The 25,350-nt window shown below is 50.5% G+C and overlaps 15 protein-coding genes across 15 annotated transcripts; 7 read left to right on the forward strand and 8 right to left on the reverse strand.

Moving 5' to 3' along the window:
- Window positions 1–152: 152 nt before the first annotated feature.
- On the reverse strand, window positions 153–2,432 carry EJ05DRAFT_483610 (uncharacterized protein; the record flags this gene model as incomplete). Its single annotated transcript, XM_033745271.1, has 8 exons — window positions 153–251; window positions 400–473; window positions 769–1,145; window positions 1,198–1,583; window positions 1,638–1,861; window positions 2,017–2,091; window positions 2,158–2,293; window positions 2,343–2,432. 8 exons carry the CDS (start codon window positions 2,430–2,432, stop codon window positions 153–155), a joined length of 1,461 nt encoding a protein of 486 aa, XP_033603671.1.
- A 2,053-nt stretch (window positions 2,433–4,485) lies between these two features.
- On the reverse strand, window positions 4,486–5,079 carry EJ05DRAFT_497775 (uncharacterized protein; the record flags this gene model as incomplete). The annotated part of the gene is made up of 1 exon (XM_033746586.1): window positions 4,486–5,079. One exon carries the CDS (start codon window positions 5,077–5,079, stop codon window positions 4,486–4,488), a length of 594 nt encoding a protein of 197 aa, XP_033603672.1.
- Window positions 5,080–5,764: 685 nt separating this feature from the next.
- On the forward strand, window positions 5,765–6,973 carry EJ05DRAFT_473763 (actin cytoskeleton protein). The gene is made up of 2 exons (XM_033743460.1): window positions 5,765–5,958; window positions 6,012–6,973. Exons 1-2 carry the CDS (start codon window positions 5,882–5,884, stop codon window positions 6,757–6,759), a joined length of 825 nt encoding a protein of 274 aa, XP_033603673.1. The 5' UTR covers window positions 5,765–5,881; the 3' UTR covers window positions 6,760–6,973.
- A 140-nt stretch (window positions 6,974–7,113) lies between these two features.
- On the forward strand, window positions 7,114–9,083 carry EJ05DRAFT_473764 (L-lactate dehydrogenase). Its single transcript, XM_033743461.1, has 2 exons — window positions 7,114–7,864; window positions 7,915–9,083. The coding sequence occupies exons 1-2, from the start codon at window positions 7,418–7,420 to the stop codon at window positions 8,980–8,982; spliced, it is 1,515 nt and encodes a 504-aa protein (XP_033603674.1). The 5' UTR covers window positions 7,114–7,417; the 3' UTR covers window positions 8,983–9,083.
- A 208-nt stretch (window positions 9,084–9,291) lies between these two features.
- On the forward strand, window positions 9,292–10,836 carry EJ05DRAFT_536042 (Metallo-dependent phosphatase). The gene is made up of 2 exons (XM_033749286.1): window positions 9,292–10,676; window positions 10,752–10,836. Exon 1 carries the CDS (start codon window positions 9,393–9,395, stop codon window positions 10,416–10,418), a length of 1,026 nt encoding a protein of 341 aa, XP_033603675.1. The 5' UTR covers window positions 9,292–9,392; the 3' UTR covers window positions 10,419–10,676; window positions 10,752–10,836.
- Window positions 10,837–11,149: 313 nt separating this feature from the next.
- On the forward strand, window positions 11,150–12,375 carry EJ05DRAFT_257132 (putative phosphoesterase). Its single transcript, XM_033740221.1, has one exon. The coding sequence runs from the start codon at window positions 11,462–11,464 to the stop codon at window positions 12,365–12,367; it is 906 nt and encodes a 301-aa protein (XP_033603676.1). The 5' UTR covers window positions 11,150–11,461; the 3' UTR covers window positions 12,368–12,375.
- A 7-nt stretch (window positions 12,376–12,382) lies between these two features.
- Window positions 12,383–12,961, reverse strand: EJ05DRAFT_497780 (uncharacterized protein; the record flags this gene model as incomplete). Its single annotated transcript, XM_033746587.1, has 1 exon — window positions 12,383–12,961. One exon carries the CDS (start codon window positions 12,959–12,961, stop codon window positions 12,383–12,385), a length of 579 nt encoding a protein of 192 aa, XP_033603677.1.
- A 162-nt stretch (window positions 12,962–13,123) lies between these two features.
- EJ05DRAFT_473767 (uncharacterized protein) lies at window positions 13,124–14,502 on the forward strand. The gene has a single exon (XM_033743462.1). The coding sequence runs from the start codon at window positions 13,510–13,512 to the stop codon at window positions 14,233–14,235; it is 726 nt and encodes a 241-aa protein (XP_033603678.1). The 5' UTR covers window positions 13,124–13,509; the 3' UTR covers window positions 14,236–14,502.
- EJ05DRAFT_257140 (uncharacterized protein) lies at window positions 14,325–14,748 on the reverse strand. The gene has a single exon (XM_033740222.1). It carries the CDS (start codon window positions 14,671–14,673, stop codon window positions 14,413–14,415), a length of 261 nt encoding a protein of 86 aa, XP_033603679.1. The 5' UTR covers window positions 14,674–14,748; the 3' UTR covers window positions 14,325–14,412.
- A 471-nt stretch (window positions 14,749–15,219) lies between these two features.
- On the forward strand, window positions 15,220–16,820 carry EJ05DRAFT_508414 (uncharacterized protein; the record flags this gene model as incomplete). Its single annotated transcript, XM_033748008.1, has 2 exons — window positions 15,220–15,334; window positions 15,388–16,820. The coding sequence occupies 2 exons, from the start codon at window positions 15,220–15,222 to the stop codon at window positions 16,818–16,820; spliced, it is 1,548 nt and encodes a 515-aa protein (XP_033603680.1).
- Window positions 16,821–17,438: 618 nt separating this feature from the next.
- On the reverse strand, window positions 17,439–18,248 carry EJ05DRAFT_483618 (uncharacterized protein; the record flags this gene model as incomplete). The annotated part of the gene is made up of 2 exons (XM_033745272.1): window positions 17,439–18,110; window positions 18,228–18,248. 2 exons carry the CDS (start codon window positions 18,246–18,248, stop codon window positions 17,439–17,441), a joined length of 693 nt encoding a protein of 230 aa, XP_033603681.1.
- A 1,549-nt stretch (window positions 18,249–19,797) lies between these two features.
- Window positions 19,798–20,523, reverse strand: EJ05DRAFT_483619 (transcriptional coactivator/pterin dehydratase; the record flags this gene model as incomplete). The annotated part of the gene is made up of 2 exons (XM_033745273.1): window positions 19,798–20,437; window positions 20,489–20,523. The coding sequence occupies 2 exons, from the start codon at window positions 20,521–20,523 to the stop codon at window positions 19,798–19,800; spliced, it is 675 nt and encodes a 224-aa protein (XP_033603682.1).
- A 1,210-nt stretch (window positions 20,524–21,733) lies between these two features.
- Window positions 21,734–22,976, forward strand: EJ05DRAFT_473769 (uncharacterized protein). The gene is made up of 3 exons (XM_033743463.1): window positions 21,734–21,796; window positions 21,878–22,241; window positions 22,307–22,976. Exons 2-3 carry the CDS (start codon window positions 21,930–21,932, stop codon window positions 22,727–22,729), a joined length of 735 nt encoding a protein of 244 aa, XP_033603683.1. The 5' UTR covers window positions 21,734–21,796; window positions 21,878–21,929; the 3' UTR covers window positions 22,730–22,976.
- On the reverse strand, window positions 22,727–23,543 carry EJ05DRAFT_257190 (uncharacterized protein). The gene has a single exon (XM_033740223.1). It carries the CDS (start codon window positions 23,449–23,451, stop codon window positions 22,846–22,848), a length of 606 nt encoding a protein of 201 aa, XP_033603684.1. The 5' UTR covers window positions 23,452–23,543; the 3' UTR covers window positions 22,727–22,845.
- A 1-nt stretch (window position 23,544) lies between these two features.
- On the reverse strand, window positions 23,545–25,233 carry EJ05DRAFT_257197 (ERG25, C-4 methyl sterol oxidase). The gene is made up of 4 exons (XM_033740224.1): window positions 25,006–25,233; window positions 24,677–24,938; window positions 24,531–24,616; window positions 23,545–24,478 (listed from the first exon to the last, which is right to left on the reverse strand). Coding segments are annotated over exons 1-4 (921 nt in total). The 5' UTR covers window positions 25,008–25,233; the 3' UTR covers window positions 23,545–23,907.
- Window positions 25,234–25,350: the final 117 nt, after the last annotated feature.

The following is a 25,350-nucleotide window of genomic DNA, read 5'->3' on the forward strand; positions in this document are numbered from 1 at the left end:
GCGGAGAATCTTCGAGGCACATGCTACATGGTGTGCATGGAGGAGTTTAACAGATGGATGGATGGATGCGACGGGACCATGTTGCATCGACATAATGCCCGAAGAGAAATATATTTGCCGACATATTCCCTCAATAATGCTCTCGAGTGAATTTATGGTGGATGATGATGTTGCGGTGTGCAGTGCGCGGTATAGAGTGCGTGGTATGCACGTGAGGCAAGGTGTGAGTGGCAGGCGGTAAGTAGATACGACTAATACAGTATTAGCTAATAATAACCCATACCGATCTACCTGCAGGGCCACTGACCACTACTCTACTATTACCATGTACTGTACCATAACCCACTACTATACTACTCTACTGTACCATCAGCGGGTCTACGTGACTGGAGCACGCACAGTGGGCCAAACGGGGGCACAGCGGGGGGCGTAGGGGGCGTAGTGGAGAATAGCCGGGCGTACAGTTAGGCAACCTACTACCTACAGTAATTAGCAGCGGCGCCCAAAAAGCTGCACAGATGGTAGGGCATTGGGTGCGTATTGTATGGAATGAAATACGTATAACGTGGTATATCCTGCGATGTGTTCAATAGGTAACATGTGTGCGTACTATGTAGCATGAAGATTCGTAAATATACATCATATAATACGTCGTATGCAGCATGTAGTGTGTATAATAGTGTCACTACTGCTGACTGTTCACTGTTGACATTCCAGCTCGACTGTTTACCGTTGACTGTGCCCCTTCTCACTATGCACTACACTCACCCACCCCCTCTTTGAACCCCTTTCCCATCCCCGCATCCACGTCCACAAGCTCAACGTCACTCGCCCCATCGTCCCGACTCCCTAGATTCGTCGACTTCACCAAAGTCGTGTCGCCGCCGAACCGCTTGCGTTCGCTCGCTCGCTTTGCATATCCATGAGAGTATCCTGAATATCCTTTGCTGCGGCCCGCGCTGTCCAGTAGCCCTGGCGCCACGCGCTTGATCCACGCCCGAAACGACGGTAGGCATGAGCATATCACCGACACAAACGCCTCGATAATGCTCCAGTACGCCGCTGGCACCATGTCATACGTCGGATTCGTCGACGATGCCCACGCCACGAGCGTATGCAGTCGGAGCACCTGCGTCATTGTGACACTGTAGCTGTGTCAGTCTCTTGCTCGCACTCTGCCGACCATCGTCAACTTACAAGAGTCCCACTGCGAAGATGAGCATGATACTAATCTTCTTCCGCGTCCCAACCTTCAGCTTGTACAGCACCGGCATCGGCGTTATGATGATGACCAGATCCAGTGCGAGCACTGTTGCTGCGTGGCTCCATCCGAACGCCCGGTTGTTGATACAACTCCCGGGCCGCCCGTCGCTGCGCCAGCTAGTGTATATGTACGATATCGGGCGACAACTGAAGATCTGCAGCGCAAGATACACTACCGTATGCGTCACATTGATCATTAGAAGGATCATCACTGCCCGTCGTGTCCGCGTTCCTGGGAAGATGCGCAGGTAGAAGAAGAGGAAGGACATGCGCGTGAATCCAATCGAGAAGATGTAGCCTATCTGCCCTACCCACACACTCTGCCGCCCCGTCAGTCATATGAACGCCTAGCAAATTCTGCGCTTCACTTGTACCATACCTTGAGAATCGCTGTAATCGTGTCCGGCGCGAGCGTCCAGATGTCTTTTCCCAGACCCCTCGCACATGAATTGGCCGTTGTAGCGATGACCGGAATGTGTGCAAACTAGAAAACATTCTTCATCAGCCCACGCTCCTTGCCCAATAGCAGCCTGCTCTGTAGTAGAGGGGTGGAGGTATAGAAGAATGATGAACGGAAAGACGGAGGAAGTGGCAAGAACTGGTAGGAATGCAGGAATGAAAGATTGAGAGAAAGCAAAAATCACGCAAATCATACCCATTGCAAGACAACAAACGCCGCCTCAGGCCTTTGCGTCCAGTCACAGACATATGTTCTCACGCCCATGAACAGCGCTGCCAGACCGGCAAACACACCAGTCAGTATAAGCATGGTGTCTCGTCTACTCCGAACTGGCTCGTTGCATAGCGTCGCTGTCACGTTTCTCGACGCTGCAGATAGTCAGCTACAATGAGCGCAAGACGAATGTCTACCTAGACAAGAGTGTCTCCACGTACTTAGAGCATCAACAACACTACATTCCTGCAACACACATTGACCAGTAGTGTTGATCAACTGGCTATCTGCACAAATGCACGGTACGTCTGTAGCAGCACACGACGAGGTCTGCAGCGATTGCACGAGACATTTCATCTACTCGTTATCAGCAACATAGTCGGCGGTCGAGAAGTCGCAGACTTACACCACAATTTGGCAGCGTCTGCTGTGCTGCTGCGAATCCAAACGTCTGCGCAAGCAGAACCACGCCAGCTAAGACGCCTATGGCTTTCATATCGACACCACTACTGAGCAAGTGACTACTTTTATGCTGAAGAGTCTGTTGATTCAGAGTAGAAAGAGCTCAAACCCGGAGCAAGTTGGGTTCAATGGAACATAGGCTTAGGCCGTGGCGACAGGATGGAGAGTTACTCAAAGTGCATCTTGGACTTTGGTCCATCGCGAGCCCCGCTTTATGTAAAGCATTAATTGCCTCTGCTGGCGTTGCGTTGTGTGGTCGCAGCCAGTGGACGGACCGACTGATCTGATGATATTTAACCTCGATTTTGACCTCCCCACCTCCAAGGGTCTGCTGCATTCAGGTTTCACCTTGATCCTTGAGGAAGGAGCCGGAGCCCTACCAGGCACACTTGCCGTTCAACGGTGGGGGCTCTAGGGACTCGGGGACTGGAGGAGTTTAAGTTGAGTAGGCCAATTAGGGGGGGGGGGAGGCATATTGGCATATTGGCATACCGGCATGGATATTGGCAGGTAGTGGAGGTAATTAGGTATTAGGTCTGGACTATGGAGCATTAATTGTTATCGCGCTAAACCAGCCCCGAAGGTATTTCTACCTCTGACTTACCAATTTTGGAAAGCCGCGAGTCATCGCCGAACACGGCTTTTCTTTGGATTGTTTACATGAACGAAAGAGCCAGGTCTGTTGCCGCTCCCATTTGTCCTTCTCTTTGACCGGATCCACCTCTTTCGCACGAATTTTGCCAAGGTTGTAGTGTAGGCAGCAACTCTTTTGAGTCGTTCAGGTCAACGGATCGTACGTGTCAGACGTAGAGCATTCTGTGTGCAACGCCACCAGGTGCAGCTAGAGTAACGCTGTTCCGTAGCGAGTCATCTTTTATCTCTACGAGCAACGCCGTTGCAGCTAGAGTCATTCTATATTCCATGACAGCTGATCTTTGCCGCAGTGGCATGCTACTCAAGTAGTCGTTGCATGAATGAGCATTGAGAATTTCGGACCTGGAACCACAGAAAATCCAAAGTTTATCACTGTCCAGGCGCGTCTGGAGTTGTGGTCTCCGCGTATAGTTCCATCGCGGATCGACCAAAATTATGATTGTTCGTTACCATAAGGCTGTGGCGGACTGGCTGATTGGATCGAACGATGCATGGAGCCCCGTGCTTCTCCGCACCCTGAACCCCCCAGACTTCAGAGTTCCAAACTGCAGGCTGGAATAAGGCTGAAATAGTGGGCCACCAGTCAGACCCGGAGTGACTGTCGACACATGGCGACGCTGGTCTTACAATCTGTTAGCGTGTGCAGATATTTGACCTTTACCGCATATTGGACATTCAAGGGTGTTTGAGTAACAGTTCGAAAATCATCTGCCGCCCACACGAACCGCTACCTTGTCGCCTGACGTTTCCATGTATTGATGCAGCCTGTAGGCGCAGTTGGCGAAGAGTCTCGAGAGATCATTAAGGCGAAAGCCTCGAGAGACCCAACGAAGCGAATATCTCGCGGGTATCAACAAGGTGAAGGTGGTCGGATGAGAGGGCTGACTATTAACATTGTGCAGGGGTGATACTATAGTTCACACGTTGTGTCTGGGGTGGGCCGAGCCACGAAACCCCGCTTCACTATCAGGTCTCAGACCACCTTTTGGCTCTGGCATTTACTAACCTATGGCGGTTCGACTGAATGTTTGATTGCTGTTGTTGACTGATGTCTTTTTGACGTATCCCATGCGGCATAGAATCGGTCAGGCGAGTATTTCCTGTAGTGTCTAGGACCCTTGAGAGAATAGTGGGATAAGTCCTATGCAGAAGATGTCAAGCTCACGTCCGAGTGCGAGACGATCATGCGATTTGAATCCTAGTTCTAGGCGCATTCATTAAGTCGAACGCGGATAATGCTCATCCCTGCCGAAGGGATGGTGACGACTTGGCCTCGTTCTCCACGCCTCATACCCACCGTGCTGAAGCTGGGGAACCCTTTGCATGTCCATCCACATTTCGCAAGGTCGATCTTCGGACACTGGATACCCGGAAGATCTTTCCACTGTCGTTCTTTCTACAAGATCGTGCATGTTGGGCCATTGCATTTCTTACTAAATGGTCCTGTAGCTTCCCAAATTCGTCTCCGTCTCCTTAGCCTTTCCCTCTCCTTTCGCAGCCCTGACGAGCCCCTCAAGCCAGTCCTGGTGACCTAGTAGCATTTTATTAGGTTTCGCGCTTGCCAGCTGCGCGGCTGGCACTCCGCATTGGCTTTCCTGCGTCAAGATTCTAACTCTTTCACCGTCAAGGTCTTCGACAAGCCATGCATGATAGACCTCAACCTTTTCGTCTCTGCTACCATCGAGTACTGCTGACCATGCTATGCGACCGGCCTCTCTCGAGGTTGGATTGACAGATTCGTCGATGAATGGTGGTCCGCATTCTTCCACTGGGCAGGTCAAGACTGGGAAGCCAAAGGTGGAAAATTTAAACGTGTCGCCTTTCTTCAGTATTGGTCCTGAGGATGGAGGCACAATTTTCTCGCAGTTGTAGTAATAAGATGGCCATTTTGAAACGTCAGCCAATTGTTCCCAGATCTGTTTTGCTGTAATTCCTCTTGCAAAGATCTCGTTGCTGACAAAATTATCGGTGGTGCCTGGAAGGTACTTCTCCGGCCAGATGATGGCCGATTGCGTTGCGCGCGACATAGTTCGTTTCCAGTATCACGGCAGCTTTACAGATGATATCTTGGTGGCATGAATGAGAGAACCAGTCGTGCAGGGCTTGTTGAGCTTCGAAGTGGCCGATAAAGCGATTGGTTACACATGACGTCATCCACACGTCTCATACTAAGGGCATATTCATCATCTCCAGGCTCCACGACCAGTGATATCACGTACTCACTCATGCCAGCAACAAAGCATACGTTGTAAGATTGCCAGCAACAAAGCATACGTTGTAAGATGAGGCGTCAGTGGCTCAGTTTGGGTCTTTCGCCATCTTTACTTTCACGTTCACATGCGAGACCAGCGAGACTGTGGCTGAGATGCGCTTGTTATTGTTTACGCGTTGAAGGGAAACCTACACTCTAAAAGGTGATTTGGTCATGGATATTAGGGAGTTGCTGATTGGGACATCGATGGCCTTCTGTTGCATTCCTTATTCCTTACCCTTGCCGCCGTGCACAGGGCAGGATGGTCTCGCTGCGATCTGCCATCTGGCCCGGAACATACCTCAGGAGAAGATTGCATTCCATCAGCCACACTCAGCCACTCAATGACGCATACTTGCCCGCTTTTACCCCCCGGCATGTGCTAGGTGTTCGTTCCTGCTTTGAGCTGCTACCAAATCCGGGGGCTTATATCAACACCCGTCATTGGAACCTTTACCACACATTCCTGTCCCTTTCTCCGTCACCATCTCACTCTTGCACCTCTCCCACTTCATAAGATCCATTCACACAATCTGCACACTGCACATCCATCCTTCATCAAACTCAACGCTTTCATCATGTCTACTGCTGTTCACGTTAAGAACATCTCTAGTCAGACTTCGGAGAAGGAAGTTCGCGATTTCTTCAGCTTCTGGTGAGTCTTTGTCTGGTGGCAACACTGCTTCACTCCCTTCTGACCAAAAACAGTGGCAAGATCTCGACTCTCGCCCTCACCCCCGATGACAACAGCACTCAGTCCGCTCTTGTGACCTTTGAGAAAGAGACTGCTGCCAAGACAGCTCTGCTCCTCGACAACACACAACTTGGTACTTCGCAGGTCAAGGTTGAGAGCGCAGCACCAAATACCACTGCCGGAGAGAAGGCCCCTGCCTCGCCGGAAACAACCAAGGACCATGATGATGTTACTCAAGATGACAAGCCCCGCTCTCGCGTCGTGGCTGAATACCTAGCCCATGGCTACCATATTTCAGACCAAGCCATAGAGCGGGCCCTGGCCATGGATCAACAGCACGGTGTCAGCACCAAGTTCACGAACGCTCTCAAGTCTTTCGATGAACGCTTCAAGGCAACCGAGAAAGCTCAAGCAGTCGATGCCAAATTTGCTGTGTCTGCTCGTGCCAACGCTGGTTGGCAAGGTCTGAGCTCCTACTTTGAGAAAGCTCTTGGCACTCCTACCGGACAGAAGCTTCGTACCTTCTACGAACAGGGCAACAAGCAGGTGCTCGATGTCCATAACGAAGCTCGCCATCTCGCAGATCTCAAGAAGGGCGGGAAGAATGGTACTCCGGAGAAGGTCTCTGGATCGGATCGCACCAAATGCAACTGTGCTGCTGACGGTGGCGTATGCGGATGTGCTCCTAGCGAGTGCGCATGCGCTAGCTGCCCGAAGAACGCAGAGACCGAGAAGGCGTCCACTGAGGCGACCAAGGCATAAGCTACATTTTGTAATGTTCACCGTCTGTTGTGGTTGGCGCGGTGTTGGGGAGAGAAAAATTGTTACTACGATGAGAGCTCGTCAAAGTTGGGAATCGGCGTTTCCACGGTGCTATTTACCTGTACCATAGGATTAAATGCTATACTTAGCTTAGTCACAATCATAGTGTGTGTTTCACACTGATGCAATGAAATAATTTCTATACAGATTGACATATGTAAGAGGGCTACGCGCTACATCACAATAATATGTCTCTTGTTGTATTACTAACTCGTAGCTCCAGGCCACTTCCCGGGATTCGCAGCCGAGGATGACAGCATTTGGCAGTATCGAAAGGCTTCCCATTGGCTGAGACTTCGTTCGACCCTTCTCCGCGCGACCGGAAACCAATTAGCATTAGCACGACTGCTGGCCGAGGCCATCGTCATGAATCAGTGCAGTATATCCTTCGGTTCAAAGCGCAGCGATGCGCATTCGTATACACGATCCTGTAATCTTATAGACCTCCTCCGCTCTATAATTCACTCGAGGTATCATACATATATATCTCTCCCCCCAACAGCCGTAGCTATCTTATCGAGTGCCTTAATCGCCATTGGCCGCCGCACACAATTCGGGTCATAGCTCCTCCCAGCCCACCTGCAGCATTTTCGCCACAATGAATCGCGACAAGCAGAAGCAGTCAAAGCCAAATCAGCTCACCGGGAAAGATATCGCAAAGCACAACTCTAGAGACTCGTGCTGGGTCATTATTCACGGCAAAGCGTACGATGTAACGGAATTCCTGCCAGAGCACCCAGGTGGTCCCAAGATCATTCTGAAGTATGCTGGAAAAGATGCGACTGAGGAGTACGAGCCCATCCACCCGCCTGACACGCTCGACAAGTACCTACCAAAGGAGAAACATCTGGGAGAAGTGAACATGGACACTGTCGAGAAAGAAGAGAAAGAGGTGGATCCAGACGAGGAAGCGAGGCTGGAGAGGGTCAAGACGATGCCAATTCTGGAGCAGTGCTTCAATCTTATGGACTTTGAGGCTGTTGCAAGGCGTGTCATGAAGAAGACCGCCTGGGCATACTATTCCAGTGGCGCTGACGACGAGATCGTGAGTTTTAGGTGTCCATACCGGAGCCCAATCGCTTACTCCTGCAACAGACAATGCGTGAGAACCACTCGGCATACCACAAAATATGGTTCCGCCCGCGCGTCCTCCAGAATGTAAAGAACATCGACTTCTCTACCACGATGCTCGGTACGAAAGTCGACATTCCCTTCTACGTAACCGCTACTGCTCTCGGAAAGCTAGGTCATCCCGAGGGCGAGGTCGTGCTCACACGCGGGGCGAAGAAGCATAATGTCATCCAAATGATCCCGACCCTCGCATCATGCTCCTTCGATGAGATCGTCGACGCTCGTGAAGGCGACCAAGTGCAATGGCTGCAGCTCTACGTCAACGCGGACCGCAAGATCACTGAGAAGATCGTCAAGCACGCCGAGGCACGTGGCTGCAAAGGTCTCTTCATCACTGTCGATGCACCTCAACTTGGTCGCCGCGAGAAAGATATGCGGAGTAAATTCTCGGATGTTGGGTCCAATGTGCAGTCCAGCGGTGGCAGCGACGTAGATCGAAGTCAGGGTGCTGCGCGTGCCATCTCGAGCTTCATCGATCCTGCACTCTGTTGGGACGATATCCCATGGTTCATGAGCATCACCAAGATGCCAATCATCCTCAAGGGCGTGCAGCGTGTGGAAGACGTCATTCGTGCGATCGAAGTCGGCGTCCAGGGCGTCGTACTTTCGAACCACGGCGGTCGCCAGCTCGATTTCGCACGCTCCGGCATCGAAGTTCTTGCCGAGGTGATGCCCGTTTTGCGCGAGCGCGGCTGGGCCGATCGAATCGAGATATTTGTCGACGGTGGTGTACGGCGCGCGACGGACATTATCAAGGCTTTGTGTCTTGGTGCCAAGGGCGTTGGTATTGGGCGGCCGTTTCTATATGCGATGAGTGCGTACGGACTGCCTGGTGTTGACCGTGCGATGCAGCTGCTCAAGGATGAGATGGAGATGAATATGCGGCTGATTGGGTGCTCCAGTGTGGAAGAGCTGAACCCGACGCTTGTCGATACTAGAGGACTGAGTATGCACACGACAAGTGTGCCATCAGATACGCTTGGTCTCAATGTTTATGATCCGCTTGTTGGGCCGAGGGAGTCGAAGTTGTAGATGACTATGATGTTTTAAACGTTTCAGGATTGTAGATAGCTATTTGTACTATATACGCATACGATTTAGAGACCCCGTATCTAGATATTCATGTAGCGTGATCTTATCAGTGTTGTTACAATCACAAATTCCAAGTGATCGGCCAAGTCTATACCCAGTCGCTCCTTAGGTACAAGGTAGTCAGTCGTCAAAAGATTTCCCATCGTAAGGTATTTGGGGTGGTAAGCGCTTCATACTAGTCCCAATAAAGCATAGCCGGCTCTCCTTAGCAGTCTTGTCCACCGTCGGAGATGCTGTATCAATTATCATTATCCATGTCTGGACAGATTGGTCTCCAGTAGGATCCTCTCCATCGTCATGCAGTAATTAGATGTCTGCGTCAGGTAGCCCGCAGGCTCAGGTTGCTTCATATGCGTGCGGCATCTGTGTGTCGGTCATCGGCTCCGGACAATCTGCTTTCAGCCTGGAGAAGCTTGTTATGGCGCCTCTCCGAAAGGTCGCATCATCGACGAGGCTCGTCTTCTAATAGGGGCCCGGACACATCTCACAATCGTAACAAATGGAAGCCAGTGTCAATAGCATGTATCTCTGACACGCATGGTTCATGGCACGCCGTTCCAGACGCCGACATTCTGATCCACGCAGGCGACCTGACAACCCGTGGTGATCTCCCTGCCATGAGAAAATCCATCGAATGGTTAGACAGCCTACCTCATCCACACAAAGTGATCATAGCCGGAAACCACGACTCCTGTCTGGACCAGAACAGCCAATACTACAACAGGGCCATCGCCCACACGATCCGACGGAAATTCACGTACCTCCAGAACACATCGACGGTCATCACAACCAGCTCTGGACGCTCGATCCGGATTTACGGCTCCCCCTTCACGCCAGCTACTCGTAGTTTGAGCATACCCCGGCTGTCCTGTGCATTTAGATATAAGCGCAAACGTGACGTCTGGCGAGGTATAGTTCCCCAGGACACCGACATCCTCGTCACACACGGGCCACCTCACGGCTTCCTCGATAATCTGCGCGGCTGCAAGCATCTCACGCGAGAGCTATACCGGGTATCCCCCCGATTGCACGTTTTTGGGCATTACCATGACGGCAATGGTATGCTGGCGCTGGACTCCTGGTCAGTGGAGAAAGTAGTCAGAAGGGTGTTGGAGATGGATCCAGCCCCGGAACACAAAGTTCTCAGCACACTCAAATCTCTTTTCCAAGTCATGTATTCGTTCCTGCGCATGGTTCGGGGGAGTAGAGCGGGGAACAGCATGCTGCTCGTCAATGCGGCTGTGGGCCCTGGATCAATCGTGCCGTCGACCTCTGAGCTCTTGCAGTTGCATCTGGCTGAACGACAGGAGGCCGACGTATCTGCTAAGGGTGGGGATAAACCGTTATACGGGAGTGCCATTCTAGTGACTATATAGTCATGACCTCGACTTCTATATGTATTGTATCGCCGACAGCCCAAGCATTGGAAGACGGAATAGGTGGGTGGAAAATATAGACACTTGGCAAATACAGGCACAATCTTGTATATCATATCACCTTCAAGCGACTCGCTCCTCATGGTATATGAGAATCTACCCGATAAACAAACTTTTCTACTAGCGATTCATCAGGAGCATATCATGCACTGGTTTGTATCCCGACAGTTTTCATCTCGCGCCGTATATAGGCATACTGTGAGTGATGTCCTCATACTGTTGAGTCTCTTTACCATTCCGTCTTACGCTTGTTCCGTATTGATATCGAGGCAGTGTATCGAAGTTGTCCTTTTAGCTCCTTACGATTTCCAAGCTCAGTCCTTATGAATCTTGCAAATCTAGGTGTTATTGATAGTGGTGATAGAATCTTACCTAGGTTACTAAGATAGATAAATAGACTATGAGTATGTTAGCTATAGAACATCCTTCTTTACCATCCTAAGTTTGCTTACCGTACTATACTAATATACTATTTATTATATAATAGAGTTATTTTAGTCTATCTAATAGAAGATAGAAATATAATAGTAGGGCTCTATATACTGTAAGGACCCAATCATGCGATATAATTAATTAGCTAATTCTTAAATCTCTAGGTCTATTAGTAGCTTACTCTAGATAATTATAATAAATTATTCAAGCCTTAAGAAAGACAAGATTAAGTAATGTATTTATGATTATATACTATTCATAGAGGAGAACAGTAGAAAGACATAAAAATATAATATAGACCTTGAGTACTAGAAAGAATATCCGTCAAGAGATTTAATTAATTAGTGATTGGATGACCTTAGACCCTTTGATTATTGGGTAGCGCCTTGGCAGTGGGCGTGCATTTACCAAGACACGCCGGGCGCCAAAGCTATATATATACTGAGAGTCCCTCCCACAGAGCGTCTTCTCAAGCAAGCCAACCTTCTCTACAACACTTCCGTGTAAGCATTCACCTCTACTTTTCTGCACTCTCGAGACCTAAAAGTGCAATGTCCCTCTTCGCAAATGACAACAGTCTCAGTGCTCTCATCAACAGACCACGTCCAAGCCGATGGGCACTATTCCTCAAAGAACCCTGTGTTTTTATTGCTCGGACGCTCTACAGCTGGCGATATGTTCTTCCTAGCGATCCAATAAATCCAATCACTGTGGTATGCATTTCAGACACGCACAACAGCCAACCACCAGTTCCTGCAGGGGACATACTTATACACGCTGGAGATTTGACCCAAAGCGGCACTCAGGAAGAGCTCGCTGCGGCTATCGAATGGCTGAAGGCCTTACCTCATGCACACAAAATTCTCGTAGGCGGCAACCACGACGCTCTCCTTGATAAATCCTTCACCCGGCACAGATCTGACCGGGTCATGAAAGGGCTTGACTGGGGAGATTTGATATACCTGGAAAGGGAGAGCGTGGTAGTGTCTTGCTCGAATGGGCGACGCATCTCGATATATGGAAGCCCGATGTCGCCGCGTCATGGGAACTGGGCTTTTCAATATCCACGGACGGAAGATATATGGACAAACACTATTCCATCTGATCTAGATATTCTTATCACTCATGGTCCACCGAAAGGCCATCTCGACTGTGGCGGGCTCGGCTGTGCGTTTCTGCTTCGGGAGATCTGGAGAGTAAAACCCAAGCTTCATGTGTTCGGACATGTCCACGAAGGGCATGGCAAGGAATGGATCCCGTACAGTGTTCTTCAGGAGGCATATGAGGCTACGGTTGTGATGCGCGGAGGACTCAGCAACATGATCTGGACGGTCTGGATGTATCTGAGGGTAAGGTTCGCACCGCCTACAAAGTCGAGCACTTTGTTGGTCAATGCAGCACAAGTAGGCGGACTGAGAGATGAGGTTAAGAGGGCTCCCATAGTAGTGCGAATATAAGGGCGCGTCCCTCCGTCAGACAAACAAAACATGTGGTTCATGTACATTGATGTTCTTCTCGAAAAACCATTCGCTGCGAGTAGCCTCATCTGCAGACTGGCCTTCGCTGTCGGGAATGTCTAGTAAGATATCGAGCTTCGGTACGCTGTCCAGCCAAGAGGGCAATTTTTCCAACACCTTGGGCTGTTTCTGTAGTTCATCTAGTTCTTCGTTGGTGATAATGGAAGGTGCATCTCTTGGCAAGCCCCTTTCCGCCAAGTTGTTGAACGCGTAGGCTAGATACCGAGGGAGAACAGCGAGAATAGCGTAGCGCTCTGCATTGCTATCTTTGGGGTCTGGTATCGCCGAAACGGCCCAGTCAGAGTGGTTGTAGAACCACTCAATCTCGCTACGGAGGCCAATATTGTAGTCGAGAACGATATATTCGTACATTCGATACAGGGACGCGAGAGGGCTCACCCCCTGCGTTTTTGCTGGGCGGTGACGGCGCTTCTGAAGGATTGTTCGAACATCATCGGGAAGCTGCGCCGCATTTGTCTTGGTTTTGGGCGTTCTGAGCCAGTGGAATATACGTTCGAGTCGTGCGAAGGGCATGGTTGCTGGAAGGACGGCGCGATCAGAAACTCCTCATGGCTTCGAGCTTCGAGCTCGCCGGGCAGATCACATTTAAGCGCTCTACGGTCATCGGCAATACTTACTTCCGCGCTAAGCTGTATGAGCCACGACACAAACATAGTGAATTGCGGCACAGTTAATATCGTTTCGTTAGCCGCTGAACTGGACGGTACACTGGTGTCGCATTGGATCAAACGTTCTTCATCGTTCGTCTTTCGGACTCTACAATGTACACACCAGAAGCAACATGAGCATGAATTATTAAGATACATCCTATGAGAGCAGGCTGATTAGCCGCTGCGACTATTCTATTTCAAATATGAATGCGGAGTGCTCACAGGTAACTCGACCTCGACGCCGCAATATGTCGAGCTATAAGAGCTTCGTCGTAGTTCCTATGGAGGCTATCATCAATTTCCTTACAACCTTTGTTCATTCCAGAAAACCAATCGAACGTGCTTGTATATCTAGCTATCTCCGAGTTCTATCTGTTTCTTTTCAATCTACGCATCTTATCATCCTTGAACATGGGCTGCAATGTTTCCGTACCGAATCGCGCTCCCAGCCCGAGTCAATTACTAGAGCTAGCCCCTGTGGCACACCCTGGGCAGCAGTCACTTGCTCCCGAGCTCAATCGAGACACACTTGTCAGAGCCCTTGAAAATGTCGCAGCCTATCTCAAGAGCAAAGGCATTAGTATCACTGTCATCGCCGTTGGGGGCGCAGTGAACACCATCTTTTGCCGTACTCGCGGTACTACGCACGATATCGACTTCTTCAATTCAATACTCAAGGACAAGGAGTTCAAGGCTATCATTGAGGCATCTAGCTACGCACGGTCCAAGGACCGGCAGCTTCAAAGCGATTGGTTCAACAACCGGACCGTACTCTTCGTCCCGCGATCTCAGCGAGATGCATTGACACGTCGAGCCATAGCACAAAATGAAGTTGTATTTCAAGCCAAAGGCCTTACAGTACTCGCCGCACCCTGGGACTACGCGATTGCGGCGAAGTTGAACCGGTTGACTGGGTCATCAGGAAGTGGCAAACCCTCGAAGCCTTACGATATGTCTGATGCAGCGACGTACTTGGAACGGTACTTGCGTAGCAAACGTGCCAAGGGTATCACGAAGAGTCAAATCAAGGCATGGGCGAGACTATATGAAACACATTGTTCAGATCAGGTCATTGCCCAGCTCGACGCTGAGTACCAGAAACAGTATAAACTCAAAGTAATCGATATGTCCCGCTGATGAGTCTGCCTTCCTCTGATCAGCGTTGGATCAACCACAATTACGACTAACTTGCGAATTTTGGCAAGTACTAAGAGATATTCTCCAGAGGTACCAGCATGGACGGACGCGAAGTAGAATGTCATCTTACAGGCTAATGGGTAAGGTTTGGTCTCATACTATCTGACTGATGACACTTTATGTACAATTTCGTATATGGGGATGTATTATAGAAATGAGCACGATCAATGGTAGAACCAAACACCTTCGTACCGTGGAAAGACAAGTAACCATCAACCAAGCCGCGCTCCTCCATGCTCGTCTGATTTTCGTACGATTGAAATCGACGATCCTACTTCCCTTGAACATGACGCACAGCTGCACCGCCAGGTGAACTTGTCTTGAACGTTCCCACAGCATGACAATAATCAGAAATACGCAGATAGCCTGCCGGCTCATCGATTGAGTCAAAGCAGACAATAGTGAGTGCTAGGGGGATATTGCAATGAGGATGCTTCAATAGACTCACAGCACAATAGAGGTTGTATCCATATCAGCAATACGCTGGGATACTTGATATATCACATTGTTATTATAGACGGAACATGCAATGCTCCTCGCTCCATTTGCACTGTTCACCGCACCCCGCCCCTGAACAGGTTTGCCAAGCTCACTTCAACAATCAGTGATGCGCATTCACAGATTCACTTCCTTCGGCGACAATAGTAATTGGCTATTGCTTGTCGTTCGCCGATTGCCCTATTGAGCCCTATTGAGCACAATCTTCTCGCTAGGCATCCTACCTGTATATATTCTCGTCGTCGCACTTCCCACTCTCTTCTTTTTCTCTTCTTCAAGCATCTTTCACGCTGCAAATTTTCCCCAAATTTTTGCTGCCTACTTACCAAAGTCCTATCATCAATCTCCTTTATCTCTCTTCAATCCTTCTTCCAACCTTCTCCAACCCTCTTCAACTTTCTTCAACCTCCTTCAAACTTCTTCAACATGGCAAAGAATACTTCTACCCGTGCTGCTGTCGCCAAGAGGCAAGCTTCCGTACCAGTGTCGAGCAGGAAGGCTGGTAAGGCTCCGGCCACAACCAAAAGCTCGTTGGCCAAGCGTGAGTATCCCCTCCTATGTTTCACATGGTTGATCGATTCTAACTGGAATCAGCCTCGGAGCCTGATGTCATGGAAGGCATCGAAGATAGTAGCTCCGGCCTGTCAGATGCCCCAAGCTCTCCTGAAGTTGTCTCCTCCAAGCGCAGGCGCATTGGAGGTGCTGAGGCCAAGAAGCCTGTTGCCAAGTCTACCGGAAAAGCAGTTTCTCGTGATGATCAGGTCGACGATGACACTGCCGAAGCTTCCACCGGATCCAAACGCAAGAGGGGCGCTGGCGCCTCCTCAGCTGACAACGTACCGTCCAAGGCAACCCAGGCCGCAAAGACGTCGAAATCCGCATCTACAGCGCAGAAAGACGCAGTTCCCTCCCCTCCCAATCCCGCCCCCCTTGTCCCTGTCTCCCGCGCCGAGAAGATCCGCAATTCAAGGCTTCTCTTCGACCAGGCTTTTGACATGGAACCACTCATTGCCGCCGCCAGAAATTCTCAGGACTGTCTCAGTGCTGACACCAAACGTGAGTCTCGCCCGTTCAAGCTGGGCCGATACGACGGCACCGTCGACCAAATGACCAGGTTGGCATTCAACCTCAAGTCCACCGATGGCGACATCAAGACCCTCTCCCACCCACCCCCCATGGACTGGACCAACAAGCAAGCAATCACCACGCTGAACAAGTGGTACGTCCAGATCTACTCCCGCACAACCGGCGGCCGGCTCCGCCAAATCGACATCTTCAACGACGAGGAAAAGCTCCTCATCAAGCACGAAGTGCAGAAGAACCGCTCCCTCACAATGAGGGACCTCACCACCTCCATCACAAAGACCCTCAACGACAAGTTCGAGGGCAAGAAGACCGCCACAACCCCGGAAGGCCGCCCCCGCCGCGGCATCACCTCCGTCAACGCCTTCCTCAGCAAGTACCGCGCAGAGTACCAGGCCGCCGCCCCAGTCGCCTCCTCGTCCGCCGCGCCCTCCTCCTCCAGCTCCGCCGCCCGCCGCATCACCGCCTCCCTCCCCCCAGCCCGCGTGCTGCCCAACTTCAAGAAGCACGCTTCCAAGCACGCCTCGCCGCCCTCGACCTCCTCCGCCACGCAGACCGACCCGGCCGCCCTCGCAGCCGACAGCATCGCCCTGCCCGCGCACCACGCCGCCCTCGCGGCCAAGGACGCCCTCATCGCCGCCCTCCAGGCGGACAACGGCCGTCTGCAGACGGACCTCGACCTCGCGCGCGCAAAGGTTGCCGAGAAGGCTGCGCGCGTCCGTGAGCTGCGGCGCGAGGTCCTGGTCAAGGAGACGAGCCTGGAGGGCATGAGGACGTTCCACCGCCGGGAGATGGCGGCGTTGAAGGGCGAGCTGCCGGCGCCCGGGAACGATTTCAGAGACGCGGCGCTGAGGGATGAGGAGGTGGAGGGGTTGGCGGAGATTGTTCCGGAGGAGTTGGTGGAGGAGGAGGAGTTTGTCCGGGAGGAGGTGGTGGAGGAGTGAGGGGAGAGGGGAGGGGGGTCTGGGGTTGGTGGGAGGGGGTGTTGGGGTTGGGGAGGGAGGGGTGGAGATCACAAGAACGCTGCGTCGTTGTAGTATAGTACAATCAACATTGCATTTGCTTTCATCATCTTCTCTACCTGTCTTGCCGTAACTGTGTCTTGGCTATACGTGCGTAATGCTCCCAGACTACGTATGTGGTAAGAAGGACGTCTGCACAAGGGCCATATACGTGATATTCACTCTCTTTGTTTGCAGTTCAGTAGTTCTTTCATATCGATACGTCTAAATACACGGTAAGTAGGAGCATTCAAAGCAATTCTCCCGCGCTATCCATACCATAAAGCAGAGTCCTAGACAGTAATTCAACGACTACTCTCCATACTCGATATAGCATCCATGATATCCATCCAAAGAAGTCACAGCTTAGATTATAGGATATTTCTCTGCCAGTATGGAGCCTATATGTACCAGTCACCTACATACCATCCCCACGAAACAGCATGAGAAGACATAGATGACCTATACACACACGTAAGAGACAAGGAAACCAAGAGACAAAGGAAAAAAGGAGATAAGAGAGAGAATTATAGTGAAAGACGAGCCGCCATGCTCCCCCTTTCATGGCCCAAACCCCACCTCAGACCGTGTGTCGCTGTCTCGGGAGTGTACCCTCACGAGCATCTCCTCCGGAAGCGAGCATCGATTACACCTATACTCGGCAGTGGAAAGGTGCGCAGCCATGGTGCCCAGAAAGACATTTATGATTGAAGCGGACCGGGAAGGGCGCAGACGTGCTGGCTCGGTATGCTGTCGTACATCAGCACACGCCGTAGTAAAGGGAGAAAACGAAGAAGAAGAAGAAGAAGAAGAAGAAGAAGAAGAAGAAGAAGAAGAAGAAGAAGAAGAAGAAGAAGAAGCAAAGGGCGGCGATGCGACATGCGGAGACACATCATAGTTGGGCGAACAAGATCGCGGGGAGGGAGGTTCAGGGTGGGAAAGTGGCAGAACAGGCGAGGAAGGTTGCGGGGAAAGAATGTGTGGAGGAGCAAGTTGCTCCATATCAGAAGCCGGGGCAGTAGGAAGTGCCGCAAGAGCAGCGCTCTCTTCCTTCTCTCGCCTCTTCGCCGCATGTCGTGCCTCGCAGTCTGGGCAGTAGCCATAGATAAGCTCGCGGTCGAAGTCGGCGGCTTTGCAGACTTTGGGCGGAGATGCGGCCGGGCAGCGAACGAGATAGGAGCCGGAGCCGGGTTTGTTGGTGGATTGGTGGCCACAGCCGTATTGCTTGGGGGACTGCAGTTAGTATCGATAATCAGGGGGACGGAGGGAAAACAATATATGGGAAGTGAGCAGGAAGAAGAAAAGCAAGGGACGAAAGAGTGAAAAAGAAAAAAAGGATACTGGGCTCACAATGTAGTGGTATTTGCACATTGAGTGTGCCTTGTCGAGACTGACGTCTCAGAGACCTGGGAAGATTGTGTTCAGGGGCTCTGATTTTCGAAAGTAGTATAACGGTAACGTAGCAGCGGCAATAGCAGCAGTATCAGTCGTGAGCGGTAAGCAGATCCTAGCGTATAATACTTCTAGACACGTTGGGAACGACAGACTTGAGGTATCAAGGAGTGCAGTGCTAAGGTAGAGAGAGAAAGTCTTACTGAGTGGTAGATCCGCACTCTATATACTGAAAGACAGGCAAGACTGCTGTCCTGCGATTTGGAAATGTACCCATCACGTTTCCGTATCTCCTCACCTGTCAAAGGTTAAGATCGAGCAGAAGTGTATGTACGAGGTCGGGAAGTATCTTAAACATAGGTAAATACGCGCGTGATAGAAGCGAGTTGGGGTTCAGAGGCATATATTCACCCTCTCGTGTCCAATATCAAGGGGGTGGAAGTTCGTAAATACGGACTGGATCTGTCACATAGCTATGTAGAGGCACAGGAGCCCAGTGTACGAAGGGCACGAGGTTGGAGGATCTAGGGGAATCGGAGATGACATCAGTCCGTGCGATACTGGACTATCTGGGTGAAGCTCGAGCAGCTCTGTGACGTCGAGTGCCCATGCACAGTGAGGCTTCACAGCGAGAAAGGTGTGCAGTAGGTCTTGTCCTGGATGGATCCCTGGACTTTGACTTCAGCAAACGTTATCGAGGGAACTTATGCTCAACGCCAAACTGACATGAGTGAACGACGTTTAGATTGCTCACGAAAGGGTGAAGTTTCACAGCACAGTAAAACTATGGGCCATCCAAGATCCAGGACACAGCTTTCCCAGATTCCCTAGAACCCCTGTGTCGGAGAAAACAATGTGAACTTTTCACGTATATACAGGGCCTATGAATTCTGATTTTCATCCGGGCGTAGCACTGTCAACCGGACTCAGAATTCAAGACCTTTAGACTGCTTCCGATGGCCCATGAATAAGCTGCTGACTACAATAAGCACTGAAACGTTCCAGGCTTAGTTCAAGCACACATTGTGGCGCCCATTGCTTCTCTTCTTTTATCAACGCTCACCAAGGCACACTGAAACTATAACAACCTTTGACCTTTCGTTAGCAAGATCATGTAATTCAAGGAGGACATTTACTCATGCCTGAAGTTGGTATCCAATCACGTGTGGCGAAATGAGACTTCAAGCTGTACGGTGCCATGATGTGCCTGGGTATATTGCTCTACGAACTTCATCCTTACTATTTTCTTGCCATTCAAAGCTGACTAGATCTAAGGTACCTACCTTCACGTCATACAAATGACTTTTGATGGCGAATGTGAAATTGTATCAATCGCTTTTAGGCGAATAATGTCACTCACTCACGATCGAGATGAACCAGCGAACCCTTCGCGCCTTTCCAATGTTCTTAGCTCGCCATCTTTACCCTGTCTAAATTTTCGCTGAGACGGGTCCAGCTATCAATTTCACTACGACCCAGAATCATCCCACCCTCTACCCAATTCCTAGTGAAGAAGATGAAAGTTATGTCAAGGCTTGTGCGGCCATCCCTTCCTAGTTTTTGGTGATCGCAAAGCACCCCACTCATCTTTCTTCGGTGGCCTAAATAATTTTGTGGGTGCCATCGTCCAATCGCCATCCCATGGTCCAAAGTGTGGAGCCCCCTCTGGCTTCGGGCCATGCTCAGACGTCTCCAGCTCTACAGCGATGTCTTCACTCGCACGGGCCATTGCTATATCTTTGCTGCTCAGCCCTTTCGGGAAGTTTGTAGTCCAAGTCAGGCTCAGGTCGCGGTTGTGGGTAACTTCGATTATAGGGTGGTGGTTTGATTGCTCTGCAAGGGCGGCAATGCGCGTTATGAAGAGGATAGCGCGATGATATGTGGGAAAACGGTAGGTACGATGAAGGGCATGAGAGCTCCAGACAATGTAGCGGGTTTGCTGAAGGAGAGGGTCGAGGTTGCGTCGGACTTCGTCGACAGATTCGGTAGGAGCGACACGTACGCTCTGGAGTTGGTGCTGATATTCGGATATGTTAGTGGAGGTGGTATTCGACACTTCAACATTGTAGCTCGCTGTACTGGACGAGAAGAGGCATGCGGTCGAGGAACGATGGATGATAGGAACGGAGAAGGAGCTGCTCAAGACACGGCTTGTGGGCAATTTGAAACTGCAGATGAGTCAGTATGCTACTGAGTATGACCTGTGATGTGAGACGTACCATGACGGCGTGAGACAACGCCGTGTGGCAAGCATGAATATAGTAAGAAATGTATGAGGCCGGGTATATGACAATATAAATTCCGAGATGCGATGTCCACGGACGGGTCGCAACGTGAGGTCCTCCAATGGAAGATAGAGAAGGTCGGGAGACGTCTACAGCCACTTTAAGCTTAAGCCTTGTAACCCTTGTCAAGCACGAGGATGATGGAGCATGCAAGTGGTTCAGCAGCTAGTCAGTCAGTCAGTCATCCAACTCCTCTAAGCAGACACAGCTTGAGTCAGCCATACAATACACGAATGGCGTCGCTGAGGGATTGGGGAGGAGCGATTTCTGCCAATTCTAGCAGAGTTGCGCCAATTGGGGAACAGTTTGGCCGTATTGAGTGTGAGTGTTGAGGCCGTTCTTCGTGCCGTTAGTGACCTATGTTGTGTTGCATTCCGTTCGGACCAAACTTCCGGACCTCAGAAATGTTTAGTCAGCATATTCCTCGTATCGAGCAGCCAAATTGGGGCAAGAAGTATCTGATATCTACATTGGAGTGAATACTATATTGCTGCACAGGTAGCCTCCAGAGAGTGTATTAACCATTCTATATTCCTCAAGTAACAAATGAGTCTGTCACATATGGTACTAGTCATTATTAACGACCTTCGATATTACACTCCATATCTAATATCAAGAGCCCGGTGTTACTGCGGGGAAGGCTCGGTATTAGGTAATCAGAAACAGAAAACGACGCCAAGCGCGGCCGACCAAGACCCGACTTTGCCGACCCCCAATGGCAAAGTCCCGCCAACACTACAAAAACCCAAGCTGCCCCTCGGATATCAGGAGTAGTCAGCCCTCACCTAAGCAGACATCCCGATACCACCGCCTCAAAGGTAATGTGCTTCCATCTCTCTGGTCGAACCTCTACACTCTCTCGTTATTGCAATATCACTTCGAGTTCTTTCTTCGTCCTTTTGTGAAGCTGTCCGGTTGTTATTCAACACCTTGTCCTCAACAGTGCTACCCTCATGACACCACTACATCTTCACAATAGCTATGACCGTGCGACTGACCATGGCGCCAGTCGCGTACATCGATCGCCGACGAGAGTCTCCCAGTGCTGCGAAGGACCCGACGACCACCATCGACGTAGATCTAAATAGTGACTTCTAGCCTCAAAGAGCCTTTGCCACCATCCAACAACACGTCGGGCGCTTTGCATTGCGACCAAATCGCATCCTCCATCGCGCCGCACATAGCAAGAAGCTGTCAGTTGTGCGCCTCTGACCAGGTCACGGTACAATGCAACACGCTCAGGTAAGCCGAGAGACTCAGAGGCGCCGCATCTATACCAATTTTGTATTCTATGACGAAGCTAAATGCTGACAAATGTGACAGGACCCTAAGCCGACCATAGAAATGAGTACGTCCCATCCCAGCGAACGTCCGAATGTCTCATGTTCCGACGAATGCGATGACTGAGCATTACCGATTACTAACGTCGTCTTTTCCACCGTACATAGGTCTCAGAGAACACCTCCTTGCTGCCGGGGCTGGCCAGCCCACAGCTCCAGTCACACCAGTACACCAAGGTCACGGCATTGGTGTCGGTCACCAAGATCATCATATCGACCCCGCCATTTCGGGATCGGCAGGGTACGGCATGAGTCCAGATGACGATGGACACCTGAGTAGTGAAGGTCGAAAAGGCAGGCGAGAGCTGTCAACATCCAAGCGTGCTGCGCAAAATAGGGCCGCTCAGGTAAAGTCTCCTAAGGCGGTTGCATACCGACATATATAACACATGCTGACAAGCAATTTGTGTAGCGCGCTTTCCGTCAACGCAAAGAGGAGTACATCAAGTCATTGAAAGACCAAGTAAAGGAGTACGAGACACTCGCGGAAACATACAAAGCTGTGCAACAGGAGAACTATCAGCTACGAGACTACATCATCAGTCTCCAGTCCAAGCTACTCGAATCCCAAGGCACCGTACCCCCACCGCCAGATAACGTCGATCTCTCCCGGCCAAACGCTGCACTGGAATCAATCCAGCACTCCGCGCCTTCCGAACCCTCGGCGCCTCCACCATCCACTGCGCCCACCGCTACCATGACACCCGTGGCCATCAACCAGCTGCAGCAAGCAGCCGCGCAGGCATCCGCTCACGACGTGAACAACAACGGTACGCCATACGACTTTTCTAGTAGTTCTTTGTTCCGGCTCGCACAAGGCATGACACCCGCATGAGTAGCGTCGAATATCTATATATATCACACACTTGACAGCGCCTTCACCTTTTTTGCCCTACGCAAACTACCAGTCAGCCCTTCACACAGCATCTCTACGCATAAATCAGCTTTGACTCAAAAAAAGCGCCCATCGCTAACGGCCTCCTCGTAGATTCGAAGCCTCATCATTACGGGGATGCATGAAAAAAATAAACACACACACAAAAATGTAATATGAATCCTCGTCCCCAAAGTTGAGTTCAAAGAAAAAAAACAAAAACAAAAGGATACTTTTTCAGGCTTTGGGCTCAACATGAGGAAGGATTGCGCCGAGAGCTTTACACTTTTTTGTGTCTTTTGGGGGGGGGGGGGGGGAAAGGTGGCGTTGTGCTTGATATATATGATATCTGTCTCGGCGTGCCAAATTCGCTGCTCAAGAGTTGCCCTACCGTGCACGCATGGCGTTTTTTTTCGTTTTAAAAGGGAGGTGGTGTTTTGACTGTTGCATCGACGTGGTCTCCCTTCTTTTTTCCTTTTTCGGTTCGTTGGAAGAATTCGGGGATACATGTCTATTTTAGTTTTCTTTTGGAGGCGGTCTCCTGTATGGCTTGCTGGATGGATGGATGATATGCTTAGCGTAGACCAGGTAGTATAATACTTGGTGTTTCTATGCCATTCCTTTACCAAGATGCATTCCTGTGGTTGCTGATCGACAGAGGACAAGTCCCTGAGGTTCACCATGTGGCTACTACCTACCTATCCATGTACGAAAGTGACGTGGACGATCGTCTAGCTCAGTTGAACATGTCCGCCCGTGAACGGCGAGTTTTTTTTTGGATTTTTCATCTGATCTGATCCGAGTCAGGAAGAAACAAGCAGGTATTAATTCTTGATTCGAAAGTTGAAGGTCTAATTATAATGCTATTCTGATACGGCATGTATGCTCGCCATGTACATAATCAATACCGGTTCTGGCTAGTAATCAGAGTCTACACCCTCCTGGGCTCTATAACGAAGAGAGCTCTCAAAAAACGCCACGCGATGCAAATATGTACTGTACTGTTCCTGAGCCGGTTCCACGCCTTGGTAATGTTCCGGGGGTCACTGTCGGCGTCCGAAACAGTGACCCGGTCCAAGTCAAATTCCCAACAAGAGTATCAAGTCCTGCCCTATTGGGCGAGTCCTGCAGGGGGAAATCTACTGGACCTTCTTCATAGCACGCTGCTTGGCGATCTTGCGCTCGCGGCGTCTCTTTGACGCTTCGGGTCCGCTCTCGGTGTCCATGACGTAGTCCCACCACCTGAAGCTACTCGCATAGTTGCCAATAAACCGCTCATGATGCTCATCATGATGCTCAGCGCCAGCCCAGAATGGCAAAAAGTGGTGCAGACTCCAAGGGAACTCATAACCAGAATGCGCGTCGATTGCCTGGAACAGACGGAACACAATCCACACATACATGGTCAGAATGTGCAGATCCTTAGTGATTGCGCACCACAATATGGGCGAGCCAACCGTGCCGATACCTAGACACATGACTTCGATTGGCGACGCGTATTCTGCGGCAAGACCAAAGGGTGCTGAGTATTGATGGTGAATTTTGTGGATGTATTTGTAGAGCGGGCCCCAGTGCATGGCGCGGTGCGACCAGTAGTGCCAGGCATCTTCCATGACGAAGAATATGCAGATTTGGTAGGCCATTTTGAGCACGGATGGAAAAGGGACGGTGGTGCTCAAGCCCCAGTACTGAGCCGTGGGATGGAAAAGCCTGTATTGAGTCAATAAGCAGTAGACTAGCGGGTCGATATTGGTATACGCACCATATTTGAGGAAGTTCAACAGTGAAGTGACTGAGGAAAACAAGAGCAGCGCATTGCCACTGTTCTTTCGCGGTTGGAATTTTATTCTAATAGCGCATCAGTCTCGCAGTTACGTTTATATGACTGCTGTCGCGTGTGACACATACAGCTTGAATCTTCCAGCGTCTAAAGTATGGGATCAGATCGATGATGATCCAAGGTAAAGATCGACCGAAGTAGATGGCCTCGTGCATCACGAAGCTCATGATTCCCGTCGCGAGGACATCGTTTTGCATGTATGTGTACCAGGCGAGCCACAGCTGCTCGGCGTAGTTAAGGGAGACATGGGCCTTGGAGATCTCTTCGACTTGGACCCAATAGCTGTCTTGAGGTGGCACTACTTGCGAGTGCAAAATATCTGTTGAGTTCCTACAAAGCGCAAAAGTTAGGAGGTGGGACGATTCGGTTATAGCAAGGAGTCGGGTGCAGTACGTACATCTTGTGTGCTGGTCTATCCTGACTGCTGAGAGGATAGGAGCACGAGGCAGCGGGAGATGAAAGGTTATATACAATCAGGAGTAAGAGAGGAATAAAATTAGGCAAAGACCGAGGCGAAGGTGGAAAGTTGCTTGACAGAAAACCACACCATTTAGGGATCCACGGTTGAGCCCCTTCCGAGAGCGGCGAAATTCCCAAATAGGGTGTGGCCAGCCAATGAAAAGAGCTGGACTCCTGCATTACCCACTTTTCCATGCAGTACAGGGTCCCGCCAATCATGCCACCCCCAACCCCGACTCGTTCCGGATCTTGTATAGTCACGTGAGTAAACACTAAAACATGA

The sequence above is a fragment of the Pseudovirgaria hyperparasitica genome, assembly GCF_010093815.1.
Source record: "Pseudovirgaria hyperparasitica strain CBS 121739 unplaced genomic scaffold EJ05scaffold_3, whole genome shotgun sequence".
Classification (NCBI taxonomy): domain Eukaryota; kingdom Fungi; phylum Ascomycota; class Dothideomycetes; order Acrospermales; family Acrospermaceae; genus Pseudovirgaria; species Pseudovirgaria hyperparasitica.